This window comes from Triticum urartu, chromosome 3A, assembly GCF_056163025.1.
Source record: "Triticum urartu cultivar PI428250 chromosome 3A, HENAU_Tu73, whole genome shotgun sequence".
Classification (NCBI taxonomy): Eukaryota; Viridiplantae; Streptophyta; class Magnoliopsida; order Poales; family Poaceae; genus Triticum; species Triticum urartu.
Window position 1 is genome coordinate 334,577,026 of NC_141875.1, and position 17,514 is coordinate 334,594,539.

Genomic DNA, 17,514 nt, shown 5'->3' on the forward strand with positions numbered 1-17,514 from the left:
GCATTCTCAAATTATTTGCTCCTTCTGAGCTAAAAACTCCCTGCGGAGCAAATGGTCGAGCTGGCCGTAGGAAGGAACACATTAAAACATGTCAAGAAAAGTGCATTGGTAAAAACAAAACAAAAAGAAAATATAGGAACAACCAGGACGGGGTTAATGGTTTGGGAGCTGAGAGAGTTGATGGGAGGGACAACCGGAGAAGCAAACCTAGCAGAAATTCGCATATGCTTTTCCAAGATGATGTGCTGCTCGGTGGATGATCATCATCATGCATCCACAGTAAAGGTCCTCGATTCTTATATGCATTCAATTTCTGCAAGTTCAAAAGGTAGTTCTATATAATCACTAAACAGAGGCACTAACGTGATACTGAATTTATAGAATAAGTGCAGACCCTTTGTTGAGTCCTCTGCAATCTCAATACTCTGGATCCAACTAAATGTTCTTGTCTTGCCCTGCAAATATATACATGATTCAGTCTATTTTCAGAAATTAGGATTTCTATTTTCTATGCGATCCACATAGAACATGAGGAATCACCTAAGCTTAGCTACTGTATCAGACCCAGAACATTCACTAATGCAGTTAAATATATGTACAAATATAAAGAACATGAACTTACAACTTCATGGCTCATTATATGGACAAAAAGACCCATGTCAAGAGATCTAGAGAGAGAGGAACTAAAGGTAAACCATGAACCACGTCTAGCTCCTTGCTCTTGCTACGATTCGTGTTCGACCCACTCCTTGCGTGCACCAACGACCTCATCCATGAGACAAGGGGGGAAAGAGGGGGGGGGGGGAGGAAGATAGAGACAAACCTGAACCGCCTCAACCTTCTTGCTCCTACTGCTCCAACCAGCAAGTCTCCCTCCACGGCCGACCCCGCCCACATTCGCCACTGCACCAACTCCGCTGCTTTCCCCATCAAGGCAGAGCTCCCGTGCGCGTCTTGTTCGGAGGGGCTCTCCGAGGCCTCGAGGTCCTCATCAAGATCTCGTCCTCCGAGTACTTCACCCCATACTTTTCGCCTACTGTTCTGTACACCTGAATTGTTCTGTACACCTGAATTAACATTTAGAACACAAGCCATATTAATCAAACCACCATATGCATACCCAATTAACAGAGGAAAGGGAGATCTTTATCAGTAATTCGTTATGCATGAAGAAACAAATCCACACAACCCAGAAATGAATAGCAGAAACAAATCTGCCCAGGTTCTCACAACCCGAATCTACGAACATACACGAACGGAACGGGCTATGGGAGCACGGATCAGGTCGATCCAAATGCCACGCATTGTCTCAGCATGTGCACCGCATAGAAAACATGCAAGCCTCCGTCAACCATGGGAACGACCAGCAGAATTGAGTGGAACAAACAGAGGAACATGAATTGGAGTTGCGGTATATGGGGGAAGGGCGTAGGCCGACCTGGGCCATGGACTCGGTGGGGGCGAGGATGGTGCCGGCAGCGTCGACGAGGATGGCCTTGTGCGTGATGTCGCCGTAGATGGCCCGCCGGTAGTCGTAGTACTCCCGCGCGCCCATCGGCTCCCACCTCGCACCGCCCGCCCCGACGACCGCCTCCGGGGCCTCCGCCGCGGTCGCCGGCGCGCTGGAGCCGGGCCGCCACCGCCACGCTGGCCAACCGCAGGGGTGGGTGTGCTGCGTAGGGGTCGACAGGTGTGGCGGCGTGGCTGTTTGAGGGACCATCTCAAATAGTGTCAAACATGTATTTTCTTAGTCTTGCTGATCTTGGTTAATTTGTAATAGCTAGACCCATCATGTTTGAGGGACCATCCCAAGGGTTTGACTCCGAAGAGCGTTGCAACATGCCATGTAGCTTGGAAAACATACTGACAAGGGTTAAAATGCAAACAAAAACGTAGTTGTCAGTTTACAAGAGCAAGTACTCGGAGTACTTGAAGTATAATCCAATTAAAGTGTATTGAAACTAAGAAGAACATGCACATGACATCCACACACCTGATCAATCTTCATGTCAAGCCAATAATCGGTAAACAAACACAAGGCCAGCAGAGAAAATCTGAACCAATGCTCCTGCTCCTCGTCCTTCCCGACACAATATCTACTGCTGGTTCAAGAAGTTACTCCTTTAGAATGAGGACCTATTTTTTTAAACTGAGTTTTTCACAAGCAGAAAAAGAAAAAAACTAACATGTAAGATAAGAATAAAATCTACATCTTGGGAAATTAAGTATACACACAACAGAACTATATTTCTGTGACAACAGTAGTAACTTTGTTGGGAGCTTGAATACAAATATTCATGTTGCTTGTTCCTCAAGCAAATAACAGAAAATGGTTAGAAAAGTTAGGATATGTTCTATTTTCATGTGACATTTAAAGATATGATCATTAAAAATACATTGTTATGACCTAATCCTGTATGTACTAAAACATTATTTCGGAATATGCTCTATATGAAGCCACACATTATTTCGGAATCTCAGATTACAAATAACACGGTACGCTGTGTGACATGTACATTGCCAGAAACATTGCGATAGTGGAAAGCAAATAACAGTGATAAAGGTAAAAATAATAATTAAACATGATGCAGATCTTCATGAAGCCAATCATTATTTCTGATTCTAGTATTACACATAACACAGTACGATGTGTTGTTGGAAATATGCCCTAGAGGCAATAATAAAAGCATTATTATTATATTTCCTTGTTCATGATAATTGTCTTTATTCATGCTATAATTGTGTTATCTGGAAATCGTAATACATGTGTGAATAACAGACACCAACATGTCCCTAGTAAGCCTCTAGTTGACTAGTTCGTTGATCGACAGATAGTCATGGTTTCCTGACTATGGACATTGGATGTCATTGATAACGAGATCACATCATTAGGAGAATGATGTGATGGACAAGACCCAATCCTAAACATAGCATAAAGATCGTATAGTTCGTTTGCTAGAGTTTTTCCAATGTCAAGTATCTTTTCCTTAGACCATGAGATCGTGTAACTCCCGGATACCGTAGGAGTGCTTTGGGTATACCAAACGTCACAACGTAACTGGGTGACTATAAAGGTAGACTACGGGTATCTCCGAAAGTGTCTGTTGGGTTGACACGGATCAAGACTGGGATTTGTCACTCTGTATGACGGAGAGGTATCACTGGGCCCACTCGGTAATGCATCATCATTATGAGCTCAAAGTGACCAAGTGTCTGGTCACGGGATCATGCATTACGGTACGAGTAAAGTGACTTGCCGGTAACGAGATTGAACGAGGTATTGGGATACCGACGATCGAATCTCGGGCAAGTAACATATCGATTGACAAAGGGAATTGCATACGGAGTTGCTTGAATCCTCGACATCGTGGTTCATCCGATGAGATCATCGTGGAGCATGTGGGAGCCAACATGGGTATCCAGATCCCGCTGTTGGTTATTGACCGGAGAGTCGTCTCGGTCATGTCTGCATGTCTCCCGAACCCGTAGGGTCTACACACTTAAGGTTTGGTGACGCTAGGGTTGTAGGGATATGTATATGCAGTAACCCGAATGTTGTTCGGAGTCCCGGATGAGATCCCGGACGTCACGAGGAGTTCCAGAATGGTCCGGAGGTAAAGAATTATATATAGGAAGTGCTATTTCGGCCATCGGGACAAGTTTCGGGGTTATCGGTATTGTACCGGGACCACCGGAAGGGTCCCGGGGGGTCCACCGGGTGGGGCCACCTGCCCCGGGGGGCCACATGGGCTGTAGGGGGTGCGCCTTGGCCTACATGGGCCAAGGGCACCAGCCCAATAGGCCCATGAGCCTAGGGTTCACAAAAGGGAAGAGTCCCACTGGTGGAAGGCACCTCCTAGGTGCCTTGGGGGGGAGGGAAACCTCCCTTGGCCGCCGCACCCCCTAGGAGATTGGATCTCCTAGGGCCGGCGCCCCCCTGGCCCTCCTATATATAGTGGGGGAAGGAGGGCTTTTCATCCATGCCTTTGGTTGCCTCCTTCTCCCTCTCCAACAACCTCTCCTCCTCCATAGTGCTTGGCGAAGCCCTGACGGAGTACTGCAGCTTCACCATCACCACGCCGTCGTGCTGTTGCTGGAGCCATCTTCCTCAACCCCTCCTTTCCCCTTGCTGGATCAAGAAGGAGACGTTATGCTAACCGTACGTGTGTTGAACGCGGAGGTGCCGTCCGTTCGGCGCTAGGATCTCCGGTGATTTGGATCACGTCGTGTTCGACTACATCATCCCCGTTCTTTGAACGCTTCCGCTCGCGATCTACAAAGGTATGTAGATGTATCCGATCACTCGTTGCTAGATGAACTCATAGATGGATCTTGGTGAAACTGTAGGAAATTTTTTGTTTTCTGCTACGTTCCCCACAGTGGCATCATGAGCTAGGTCTATGCGTAGTTCTTCTTGCGCGAGTAGAACACAATTTGTTGTGGGCGTAGATGTTGTCAACTTTCTTGCCGCTACTAGTCTTATCTTGCTTCAACGGTATTGTGGGATGAAGCGACCCGGACCAACCTTACACGTACGCTTACGTGAGACCGGTTCCACCGACTAACATGCACTAGTTGCATAAGGTGGCTGGCGGGTGTCTGTCTCTCCCGTTTTAGTTGGAGCGGATTCGATGAAAAGGGTCCTTATGAAGGGTAAATAGAAGTTGACAAAACACGTTGTGGCTTTCACGTAGGTAAGAAAACGTTCTTGCTAGAACCCTAATTCAGCCACGTAAAACTTGCAACAACAATTAGAGGACGTCTAACTTGTTTTTGCAGCAAGTGCTTTGTGATATGATATGGCCAAAGTTGTGATGAATGATGAATGATATATATGTGATGTATGAGTTGTTCATGCTATTGTAATAGGAATCACGACTTGCATGTCGATGAGTATGACAACCGGCAGGAGCCATAGGAGTTGTCTTTATTTTTTGTATGACCTGCGTGTCATTGAGAAACGCCATGTAAATTACTTTACTTTATTGCTAAACACGTTAGCCATAGTAGTAGAAGTAATAGTTGGCGAGCAACTTCATGGAGACACGATGATGGGGATCATGATGATGGAGATCATGGTGTCAAGCCGGTGACAAGATGATCATGGAGCCCCAAGATGGAGATCAAAGGAGCTATGTGATAATGGCCATATCATGTCACTATTATTATTTGATTGCATTTGATGTTTATCATGTTTTGCATCTTGTTTACTTAGAACAACGGTAGTAAATAAGATGATCCCTCATAATAATTTCAAGAAAGTGTTCCCCCTAACTGTGCACCGTTGCGACAGTTTGTTGTTTCAATGCACCACGTGATGATCGGATGTTTGATTCAAACGTTCACATACAATGGGTGTAAGACAGATTTACACATGCAAACACTTAGGTTGACTTGACGAGCCTAGCATGTGTATAGACATGGCCTCGGAACACAGAAGACCGAAAGGTCGAGCATGAGTCGTATAGAAGATACGATCAACATGAAGATGTTCACCGACGTTGACTAGTTCGTCTCACGTGATGATCGGACACGGCCTAGTTGACTCGGATCATATTATACTTAGATGACTAGCAGAGGGATGTCTATCTAAGTGGGAGTTCATTGAATAATTTGATTAAATGAACTTTATTATCATGAACTTAGTCTAAAAATCTTTGCAATATGTCTTGTAGATCAAATGGCCAACGTAGTCCTCAACTTCAATGCGTTCCTAGAGAAAACCAAGCTGAAAGACGATGGCAGCAACTATACAGACTGGGTCCGGAACCTGAGGATCATCCTCATAGCTGCCAAGAAAGAATATGTCCTACAAGCACCGCTAGGTGACGCACCCGTCCCACAGAACCAAGACGTTATGAACGCTTGACAGACACGTGTCGATGACTACTCCCTCGTTCAGTGTGGCATGCTTTACAGCCTAGAGCCGGGGCTCCAAAAGCGTTTTGAGAGACATGGAGCATATGAGATGTTCGAAGAGCTGAAAATGATTTTTCAAGCTCATGCCCGGGTCGAGAGATATGAAGTCTCCGACAAATTCTTCAGCTGTAAGATGGAGGAAAATAGTTCTGTCAGTGAGCACATACTTACTATGTTTGGGTTACATAACCGCTTGACTCAGCTGGGAGTTAATCTCCCGGATGATGCGGTCATTGACAGAATCCTCCAGTCGCTTCCATCAAGCTACAAGAGCTTTGTGATGAACTTCAATATGCAGGGGATGGAAAAGACCATTCCTGAGGTATTTTCAATGCTGAAATCAGCAGAGGTAGAAGTCAAGAAGGAACATCAAGTGTTGATGGTGAATAAAACCACTAAGTTCAAGAAGGGCAAGGGTAAAAAGAACTTCAAGAAGGACGACAAAGGAGTTGCCGCGTCCGGCAAGCAAGCTGCTGGGAAGAAGTCAAAGAATGGACCCAAGCCCGAGACTGAGTGCTTTTATTGCAAGGGAAGTGGTCACTGGAAGCGGAACTGCCCCAAATACTTAGCGGACAAGAAGGCCGGCAAAACAAAAGGTATATATGATATACATGTAATTGATGTGTACCTTACTAGTACCCGTAGTAGCTCCTGGGTATTTGATACCGGTGCAGTTGCTCACATTTGTAACTCAAAGCAGGGGCTGCGGAATAAGCAGAGACTGGTAAAGGACGAGGTGACGATGCGCGTCGGGAATGGTTCCAAGGTCAATGTGATCGCCGTCGGCACGCTACCTCTACATTTACCTTCGGGATTAGTTTTAAACCTTAATAATTGTTATTTAGTGCCAGCTTTGAGCATGAACATTGTATCGGATCTCGTTTAATTCGAGATGGCTACTCATTTAAATCCGAAAATAATGGTTGTTCTATTTATATGAGAGATATGTTTTATGGTCATGCTCCTATGGTGAATGGTTTATTCTTAATGAATCTCGAGCATAATGCTACACATATTCATAGTGTGAGTACCAAAAGATGTAAAGTTGATAATGATAGTCCCACATACTTGTGGCACTGCCGCCTTGGTCACATAGGTGTCAAACGCATGAAGAAGCTCCATGCAGATGGACTTTTAGAGTCTCTTGATTACGAATCATTTGACACGTGCGAACCATGCCTCATGGGTAAGATGACCAAGACTCCGTTTTCAGGAACAATGGAGCGAGCAACCAACTTATTGAAAATCATACATACTGATGTGTGCGGTCCAATGAGTGTTGAGGCTCGCGGTGGCTATCGTTATGTCCTCACCCTCACTGATGATTTGAGTAGATATGGGTATATCTACTTAATGAAACACAAGTCTGAAACCTTTGAAAAGTTCCAAGGAATTTCAGAGTGAGGTTGAGAATCAACGTGACAGGAAAATCAAGTTTCTACGATCAGATCGTGGAGGAGAATACTTGAGTCACGAATTTGGCACACACTTAAGAAAATGTGGAATAGTTTCACAACTCACGCCGCCTGGAACACCTCAGCGTAATGCTGTGTCCGAACGTCGTAATCGCACTTTATTAGATATGGTACGATCTATGATGTCTCTTACCGATTTACCGCTATCTTTTTGGGGCTATGCTTTAGAGACTGCCGCATTCACTTTAAATAGGGCTCCGTTGAAATCCGTTGAGACGATACCGTTTGAATTATGATTTGGGAAGAAACCTAAGCTGTCGTTTCTAAAAGTTTGGGGATGCGATGCTTATGTCAAGAAACTTCAACCTGAAAAGCTCGAACCCAAGTCGGAAAAATGCGTCTTCATAGGATACCCTAAAGAAACTGTTGGGTATACCTTCTACCTCAGATCCGAAGGCAAGATCTTTGTTGCCAAGAATGGATTCTTTCTAGAGAAAGAGTTTCTCTCGAAAGAAGTAAGTGGGAGGAAAGTAGAACTTGATGAAGTGTTACCTCTTGAACCGGAAAATGGCGCAACTCAAGAAAATGTTCCTGGGGTGCCTGCACCGACTAGAGAGGAAGTTATTGATGATGATCAAGATACTTCTGATCAAACTCCTACTGAAATTCGAAGGTCCACAAGGACACGTTCCGCACCAGAGTGGTACGGCAACCCTGTCTTGGAAATCATGTTGTTAGACAACGGTGAACCTTCGAACTATGAAGAAGCGATGGCGGGCCCGGATTCCGACAAATGGCTAGAAGCCATGAAATTCGAGATAGGATCCATGTATGAAAACGAAGTATGGACTTTGACTGACTTGCCCGTTGAACGGCGAGCCATAGAAAATAAATGGATCTTTAAGAAGAAGACAGACGCGGATGGTAATGTGACCATCTATAAAGCTAGGCTTGTCGCTAAGGGTTATCGACAAGTTCAAGGGGTTGACTACGATGAGACTTTCTCACCGGTAGCGAAGCTAAAGTCCGTCCGAATCATGTTAGCAATTGCCGCATTCTACGATTATGAAATATGGCAAATGGATGTCAAAACGGCATTCCTTAATGGTTTCCTTAAGGAAGAATTGTATATGATGTAGCCGGAAGGTTTTGTCGATCCTAAGAATGCTAACAAGGTGTGCAAGCTCCAACGCTCGATTTATGGGCTGGTGCAAGCATCTCGGAGTTGGAACATTCGCTTTGATGAGATGATCAAAGCGTTTGGGTTTACGCAGACTTATGGAGAAGCCTGCGTTTACAAGAAAGTGAGTGGGAGCTCTGTAGCATTTCTCATACTATATGTAGATGACATACTTTTGATGGGAAATGATATAGAACTCTTGGACAGCATCAAGGCCTACTTGAATAAGAGTTTTTCAATGAAGGACCTTGGAGAAGCTGCTTATATATTAGGCATCAAGATCTATAGAGATAGATCAAGACGCCTCATAGGTCTTTCACAAAGCACATACCTTGATAAGATATTGAAGAAGTTCAATATGGATCAGTCTAAGAAGGGGTTCTTGCCTGTGTTGCAAGGTGTGAAAATGAGCTCAGCTTAATGTCCGACCACGGCAGAAGATATAGAAGAGATGAGCGTCATCCCCTATGCCTCAGCCATAGGTTCTATTATGTATGCCATGCTGTGTACCAGACCTGATGTAAACCTTGCCGTAAGTTTGGTAGGAAGGTACCAAAGTAATCTCGGCAAGGAACACTGGACAGCGGTCAAGAATATCCTGAAGTACCTGAAAAGGACTAAGGAAATGTTTCTCGTTTATGGAGGTGACGAAGAGCTCGTCGTAAAGGGTTACGTCGACGCTACCTTCGACACAGATCTGGATGACTCAAAGTCACAAACCGGATACGTGTATATTTTGAATGGTGGGGCAGTAAGCTGGTGCAGTTGCAAGCAGAGTGTCGTGGCAGGATCTACATGTGAAGCGGAGTACATGGCAGCCTCGGAGGCAGCACATGAAGCAATATGGGTGAAGGAGTTCATCACCAACCTAGGAGTCATACCCAATGCGTCGGGGCCAATCAAACTCTTCTGTGACAACACTGGAGCTATTGCACTTGCCAAGGAGCCCAGGTTTCACAAGAAGACAAGGCACATCAAGCGTCGTTTCAACTCCATTCGTGAAAATGTTCAAGATGGAGACATAGATATTTGTAAAGTACATACGGACCTGAATGTAGCAGATCCGTTGACTAAACCTCTCCCTAGGGTAAAACATGATCAACACCAGAATTCCATGGGTGTTCGATTCATCACAATGTAACTAGATTATTGACTCTAGTGCAAGTGGGAGACTGTTGGAAATATGCCCTAGAGGCAATAATAAAAGCATTATTATTATATTTCCTTGTTCATGATAATTGTCTTTATTCATGCTATAATTGTGTTATCTGGAAATCGTAATACATGTGTGAATAACAGACACCAACATGTCCCTAGTAAGCCTCTAGTTGACTAGTTCGTTGATCGACAGATAGTCATGGTTTCCTGACTATGGACATTGGATGTCATTGATAACGAGATCACATCATTAGGAGAATGATGTGATGGACAAGACCCAATCCTAAACATAGCATAAAGATCGTATAGTTCGTTTGCTAGAGTTTTTCCAATGTCAAGTATCTTTTCCTTAGACCATGAGATCGTGTAACTCCCGGATACCGTAGGAGTGCTTTGGGTATACCAAACGTCACAACGTAACTGGGTGACTATAAAGGTAGACTACGGGTATCTCCGAAAGTGTCTGTTGGGTTGACACGGATCAAGACTGGGATTTGTCACTCTGTATGACGGAGAGGTATCACTGGGCCCACTCGGTAATGCATCATCATTATGAGCTCAAAGTGACCAAGTGTCTGGTCACGGGATCATGCATTACGGTACGAGTAAAGTGACTTGCCGGTAACGAGATTGAACGAGGTATTGGGATACCGACGATCGAATCTCGGGCAAGTAACATATCGATTGACAAAGGGAATTGCATACGGAGTTGCTTGAATCCTCGACATCGTGGTTCATCCGATGAGATCATCGTGGAGCATGTGGGAGCCAACATGGGTATCCAGATCCCGCTGTTGGTTATTGACCGGAGAGTCGTCTCGGTCATGTCTGCATGTCTCCCGAACCCGTAGGGTCTACACACTTAAGGTTTGGTGACGCTAGGTTTGTAGGGATATGTATATGCAGTAACCCGAATGTTGTTCGGAGTCCCGGATGAGATCCCGGACGTCACGAGGAGTTCCGGAATGGTCCGGAGGTAAAGAATTATATATAGGAAGTGCTATTTCGGCCATCGGGACAAGTTTCGGGGTTATCGGTATTGTACCGGGACCACCGGAAGGGTCCCAGGGGGTCCACCGGGTGGGGCCACCTGCCCCGGGGGGCCACATGGGCTGTAGGGGGTGCGCCTTGGCCTACATGGGCCAAGGGCACCAGCCCCAATAGGCCCATGAGCCTAGGGTTCACAAAAGGGAAGAGTCCCACTGGTGGAAGGCACCTCCTAGGTGCCTTGGGGGGGAGGGAAACCTCCCTTGGCCGGCGCCCCCCTAGGAGATTGGATCTCCTAGGGCCGGCGCCCCCCCCCTTGGCCCTCCTATATATAGTGGGGGGAGGAGGGCTTTTCATCCATGCCTTTGGTTGCCTCCTTCTCCCTCTCCAACAACCCCTCCTCCTCCATAGTGCTTGGTGAAGCCCTGACGGAGTACTGCAGCTTCACCATCACCACGCCGTCGTGCTGTTGCTGGAGCCATCTTCCTCAACCTCTCCTTTCCCCTTGCTGGATCAAGAAGAAGGAGACGTTACGCTAACCGTACGTGTGTTGAACGCGGAGGTGCCGTCCGTTCGGTGCTAGGATCTCCGGTGATTTGGATCACGTCGTGTTCGACTACATCATCCCCGTTCTTTGAACGCTTCTGCTCGCGATCTACAAAGGTATGTAGATGTATCCGATCACTCGTTGCTAGATGAACTCATAGATGGATCTTGGTGAAACCGTAGGAAAATTTTTGTTTTCTGCTACGTTCCCCAACATGTGTGACATGTACAATGTCAGATTACACATAGCACAATATACATTTATTGAAATGCAGTTATTACTTGAACTGATTGGTGTATACCTCTAACAACCAAGATACCAAATGAAAAAATATGTCATAGAACCGAATTACAGCAATTCTTGACCATCGGAAGAGTAAATTGCATATATAAATACAGCAGGTCTTATAAGAACAGACTTCAGCCTGTAAGTACTTCCTTGTAGACGATGTTCTTCATTGAGGTCAGCAAGGACACGGTCGGTCTTTTACACTTCTTCGGGTTGTTAAGTTGCTTCTTGGCCTTATCCTTTGGCTTCTCCTTCTGAATAAGTATTTTAATGTTTCTCTTCGCGGTGGCTCGAGACAAAGCAACATAGAGTTGACCATGAGAGAACACTGGATTAGGTAGATACACACCAACAATTGGGATGGTCTGCCCTTGAGCCTTGTTAATCGTCATAGCAAAGCTAAGCCTTATAGGAAATTGCTTCCTCTTAAACTTGAAAGGAAACATGTCGTTGTCAGATGGGCATAGAGGTATTCGAGGAAGGAAGACCCTCCTACCAGCGTGTTGTCCAATCACGATTTCTGCATCAATGGTGTTCCTCTCAAAACCTCTAACAACAAGCCTAGTCCCGTTACACAGACCGTTAGCTGGATCAATGTTCCTTAGAAGTATCACAGGGCAGTTCAGCTTTAGTTTGAGTGCATGCGGAGGAAGACCATTGGGAGTCAATCCGTTTAGAAACTCAGGAGCATAGTAGCCATATGGGTCGTCCTCCGCACTGTCAAAGCTATGGTAGATTACTTCATCTCCTTGGAAACGTTCTATCATGCGGATGTTTATCTTGTCGACGTTGTCATTTGTCGTGGAAAGGATTGCGCGAGATGTCATGTAACTCGAATCTGCCATGTTTTCATCTAGACTTGGAAACACGTGGTCAATCAGCTTCTCCAGGTCGTCAACCTCGCCTGTAGATGGCAGACAAATATCATCAGGGAGTAGTATGTTGCATTGGTCGTCGGCTTCCTCAGTGCCATTACCGACCCTGAGCAAGTAATCTGCAAACCACGTGTCATTACCAGCCCTCATGTTGGTGATGAGCCGAAGCTGCCGCATACTCTTCCATAGATGAGAACTTCGGAGGCTTGCATCAATTATCTGGCCGCGTGACCCCCTTCTGACGACCGGAAGCACCTGCCTAAAGTCCCCGCCAAAAACAACAGTCTTTCCTCCAAAGGGTAGGTCGTGTATTCCCATGATGTCGCGCATGCTATTGTCTAATGCCTCAACCACTTGTCGCTTAGTCATGCTGGCCTCGTCCCATAGTATCAATGAGGCCATCCTTAGCAGCTTGGCGGTCCCACTCTGCTTGGTGAAGCTGCACGACGCTCCATCATCGCAACTCAGTGGGATTTTGAACCTTGAGTGGGCAGTCCTGCCGCCAGGCATGATAGAAGCAGCGACGCCCGACGTCGCGGTAGCGATAGCAATCTTGCCCTCGCGCCTCACCTTGGCGAGCATCACCCTGTAGAGGAAGGTCTTCCCCGTACCTCCAGGGCCATCAACAAAGAATATACCCCCATCACCGCGTTCAACAGCCGCTAGTATTTCGTCGTATGCAGCCCTTTGCTCAAAATTCAGGGAAGATGACAATTTAGTGTCACTTTCATCAAACTCAACAGTTGATTCCTCGATGATCTCTTTGGCCTCGCCCTCGGTTGGGTCAAACGCATCATCAATCGTTGGAAGAGCGAAATCAATAATGTCTTTACCCATAGACTGCAACATACCCCTAATGTCAAGCAACACCATCTGCTCCACCTTGTTCGGGGACGTGCGTGTCCGATGGTAGTCATCGGACATAGGCTCGAGGTGTCTATCCCATAAACCGCGCACGTCGCCTGGCTCGCAGTGCACCAATATTGTTGCAAAGAGCCTCCTAAGAGAACATGGCATAGCCCACTGCTCCGCCTCAGTAAGACAGTCGTCGAGCGTGTTGTCTGCCTCGATGAGTCCCAACCTTTCACCAGCCTCTCTAAAGCTCCCACATACCACGCTGTCGACAGTGAGCAAGTCCTCAAATGATGTTTTCCCCGGAACATGGTTCAACAACACACGAAGGTAGTATCGCTCCCCCTCGGCAGGATTGGCAGACACGATACGACCTATTTGAAAACGCTCCACCCGCCTCTTCCAGAACTTCTTTTTCTTCTCCCACGTGAAGCTTCCGGGGAAATCCTTGTACAATATATGCCTTGCCCAAGGGTGTTCTTCGTTTGCCTTGAAATACTCCGTTAACATGGATTTTGAAGCATTCTCGGAGGATACAACATTCTTCAAGTCAGCCTGTGCATTGAATGCAACCTTGTGCATATTCGGGAGATGAAGAGGCAACTGCAAGACAGGCAGGTGATTGGCACACAGTGGGAAACCAAATATCCTCCACATAGCCTCCGGAGGGGTGACCCATCTTGCGTCAACGTATCTCTTGATCTCATCAATGTTGCCATCAGCGTCTGGCTGGTCGATGCTGAAAGAAGCCTTATCATGTCCCTTATAAATGTACTTATAAATGTATTTTACAGCCTTTATGCTAGAGCAGACCTCGACGTTGATGTGGCAATTAAACATCCGCAGAAGGTAAGGGTTATATGGCACAACCCATCGGTTGTCCAACATTTTCCCTCGAACCTTAGCACGTCTACCATCGTCTCTACGCCGATAAACTGGGTATGAGTCCTTGCCTTGTATCGTGTTCTCATTGAACGGCCGCGGGTATCTGCACTTGCATTCATTATCTTGCATGCAAACATTCTTCGGGTTGAGAGCACCGCATGGTCCGTGCATCATATGTTTTGCCATCATTGCATACAATTCCGGATACTTCTGTTTGTCTGGGAGCTCTGCGGAAATGAGCCGGTCATACTGCTCTGGGACAAGAAGCTTATAATTTGAATCCATGATCAACAAAAAATGTGCGTGGGGGAGGCCTCTCTTCTGGAACTCGACTACGTAAACATAAGCAACAACAACACCCATGACCATCTTCTTGAGCAACAAGTCTTTCATAGCCTCTAGTTTGCCATAGAACACGCGAGACACAATATCAGGTCGGTCTTGCGCCGTCTGTCCAGGAAGCAACTCATTTGTTATCTCTTCCCATTTAGGGTTGCAAGTCATGGTCAAGAAGATGTCAGGCTTCCCGTATGTATGGACAATTGCCATGGCATCCATTTGTCTCTTCTTCATGTCGCGATCGCCACCAGGGTAAGTTCCAGGGAGCACTATTCTCACCCCAACAGCGCTTGCTCGCGTCTCCCCCGATGTGATCGCATCAACAACTCCTTTATACAAATCAGCACGGATCTGCGTCTGGTTCTTCCTGTACCACCTCAACCAACAGCTCTCAATCTTGATGTACATGTCAACCGCCCATTGCTGCAGTAGGCGTGCTCCACAGAGTATTGGATTGAAGATCGCAGGCCGTGTTTGCAGCATGTAACAGTAGTAGTCTCTCACGGAGACGCATAACCTGCTATTTCCCCTCTGCACAAGTTTGAGTGCCATCGCGTGAGCATTATTTTTAGAAACAAGAAATTATTTGTAACAAATTGATACACAAAAGACATACCTGCATCATCCTCATCATCATGACACAAGCCATGATTTTGTACAAGCTCCCAAGAAACATTACGTTTAGGTAGCTTCGGATGCCAACCTAGCTCCCCCATTGGATAGAATAATGGATAAGACAACGGGTCATATGCCCCTGAGGTCACACGTATACTATGCCTTTCGTTGTTGTTACCACAAAGTGTTATCCTGCGGTCAAACCTTTTTGCTAGCTCAGTGCCTTCAACCCAAATAGCAGCGACCTCAGATGACACCGGTCTATTATATCTTCTTTGGTCAAGCCTCTTATCGGTGTTTAGGTCTATCCTATAATCATCAAGGTTGTCCTTGTGGGAACCCAAACTCCTAAATTGCTGGGAGTATGGGTTTTCTTTGAGTATGTCTACTAACCTCTTGACGACATCCTGGTCTAATTGCTTGGTGGCCGCCTTACGATGATTTAGGTTAGGGTCGTCGTCATAGAAGTACAATTGTAGATGTTCTGGACGGGAGCTAGGCCCGAAAGAATGGACATTGTGGTAGATGGTACCGTGTGCTCGGAATGTGTACACCCCAGACTTCATGTTCGTGTAGTTTTCATCTAGGCTGACGCCAAGGGTTGTGAAGGCGAAATGCCCGTTGAAGAACCGTATGTTATCCCGAAAATGTCTAGAATCTGCATCCATGCTGGACCATAGCCTCATAAGCTCTGGGATTGGTTCCGGCTGCTTAAGCTGGATTTGGCCATTGCGACAGCAGAAGCCGCCAGTCTCAGACTCAAACTTCCTGGCATTGCAGTGTTTGCAATCTTCGTCAAGTTTCAGGATGTGAGTGCGGTCTGGAATGTTTGAGTAGACAACGTCAAATGGATCAATCTTGCTAGGTTTAGCGCTAGACATGCTCGCTTCCTCGTCATCATCCAACATGTCATTATCGGATCCTATGGGCAATTGTTAAAAAATCACGTTGAAAACAGTAACAAATAATACAGGACACAACAATAAATCTACACAGTGTCATGGCGTAGAGTTGGCAATACCTTCGTTGCAAAACATGTAGTACTCCTCATCAATCACGTCGTGTGTTTCCTGCTCATCGCCCATGGTGCCACGTTGGAATGCATCAACTTCTTCTGCATTGTCGTCGTACAGAATGCGGCAAAAGACAGGATCATGTTAGAACGACATGGTGAGAAAGAGCATAAGAAACTGACAATCGCAATTTCATACCATCAGCACCGGCAGTGTATCTCGGCATGTTCGTCCCGGGATCACCATCAGATGAATCATCTAGTGCGGCCCGGGAGACGGGTGATGCGTGGATTGGGGAAGTGGGACATTCAGAGGTTGAGTTTGCTAGGCCTGTAAGGGGGATTGCGATGCATCTTTGCATGGTGTTTTTTTTCCTTCTTTCATAATTGGCCTTCCTATGTGCACTTGACTCCCCCTTCTCAATCACCGTCATGCTTTTGCGGCGCTGCATGCGCTTCACTCGTATATTTTCATTCATTGTTTCTCTGACCTCCACCGTTAAATTGTCATTTTTCTTCTGATGGCATGCTCTGCCTACTTGCGTTTTTCTGCTCCCTTTGCTTGTTTGTTAAGTTACGTTTCCGCTCATTGTCTCTTTGCCTCCTTGCTAGAACAGTGTCCTGAATGACAGACGCGTCTACAGTTGAAGGGGGACATGTTGCTCCCTCATTCATTGGTTCTGTAACGCTAGAGCTTTTCATATCATCTGGTTCAATCATATTTTTCAAAACATAGTTAGACCAGTTTGATTTATCGGCTCTGAGGAGTGCCATCTTGATTAGTAGGGCCTGACAACGAAAGGGATACTGAACGTAAGCGTATACCTGAAGTATCAGATGGACGTTTGTTTTGATCTTCGATACGCTTAGCCTTGTTCCTGCAATAAGCAGCTCGCCGCAGGGCGTTTCTATGATCTCTCTTGCGTTCATCTTCTGTTTTCTGCTCTGTTACTTGTGTGTCATTCAAATTCACATCTGGATACATTTCACACAATCCCGAAAATTAGTGATCATACCAATCAAATTTTCGCAATTGCTGTTTTAGTAGGAAAAAGATTGATTACCATGTAGATCGTTGTAATTAAAGATCCCAGATGATACCGTAGTTGTATCAGGAAATTCTGACGCCTCATACTCGATTGAGGTATAGTTAGAGTTAGTGGGGTTGTCTGTTGAACCAAATTAATCCAAACATATTAATGCTAAATTAGTAAGACGGTTCTGACCATAATGGTTAAATCATAATAAGCTTACCTGATAAATTAAGGGTCTGTGCATGTTCAACTTGGACATTATGTTGTTTCTTCCGCCGATAGGAAGCCCTCCTCAGAGCGTTTCTATGGTCTCTCTTGCGTTCTTCTTCCGTTTGTTGCTCTGTTTCTGTGGTGTCAGGCAAGATTACACTCATATCTGGTGTCATTCAGAACATTCCCGAAAATTAG

General features: G+C 45.9%; 2 protein-coding genes and 1 long non-coding RNA gene across 3 annotated transcripts; 1 reads left to right on the top strand and 2 right to left on the bottom strand.

The window, feature by feature from the left end:
* The first annotated feature begins 1,050 nt into the window (after positions 1-1,050).
* LOC147979629 (uncharacterized) lies at positions 1,051-6,707 on the top strand. Its single transcript, XR_015618867.1, has 2 exons — positions 1,051-6,515; positions 6,620-6,707. It is a non-coding gene; the product is annotated as an uncharacterized LOC147979629 (long non-coding RNA).
* Positions 6,708-11,625: 4,918 nt separating this feature from the next.
* Positions 11,626-14,853, bottom strand: LOC147979630 (uncharacterized). Its single transcript, XM_087515286.1, has one exon. The coding sequence runs from the start codon at positions 14,851-14,853 to the stop codon at positions 11,626-11,628; it is 3,228 nt and encodes a 1,075-aa protein (XP_087371412.1).
* LOC147979631 (uncharacterized) lies at positions 14,638-16,554 on the bottom strand. The gene has a single exon (XM_087547024.1). The coding sequence runs from the start codon at positions 15,966-15,968 to the stop codon at positions 14,946-14,948; it is 1,023 nt and encodes a 340-aa protein (XP_087403150.1). The 5' UTR covers positions 15,969-16,554; the 3' UTR covers positions 14,638-14,945.
* Between the last annotated feature and the right edge of the window lie 960 nt (positions 16,555-17,514).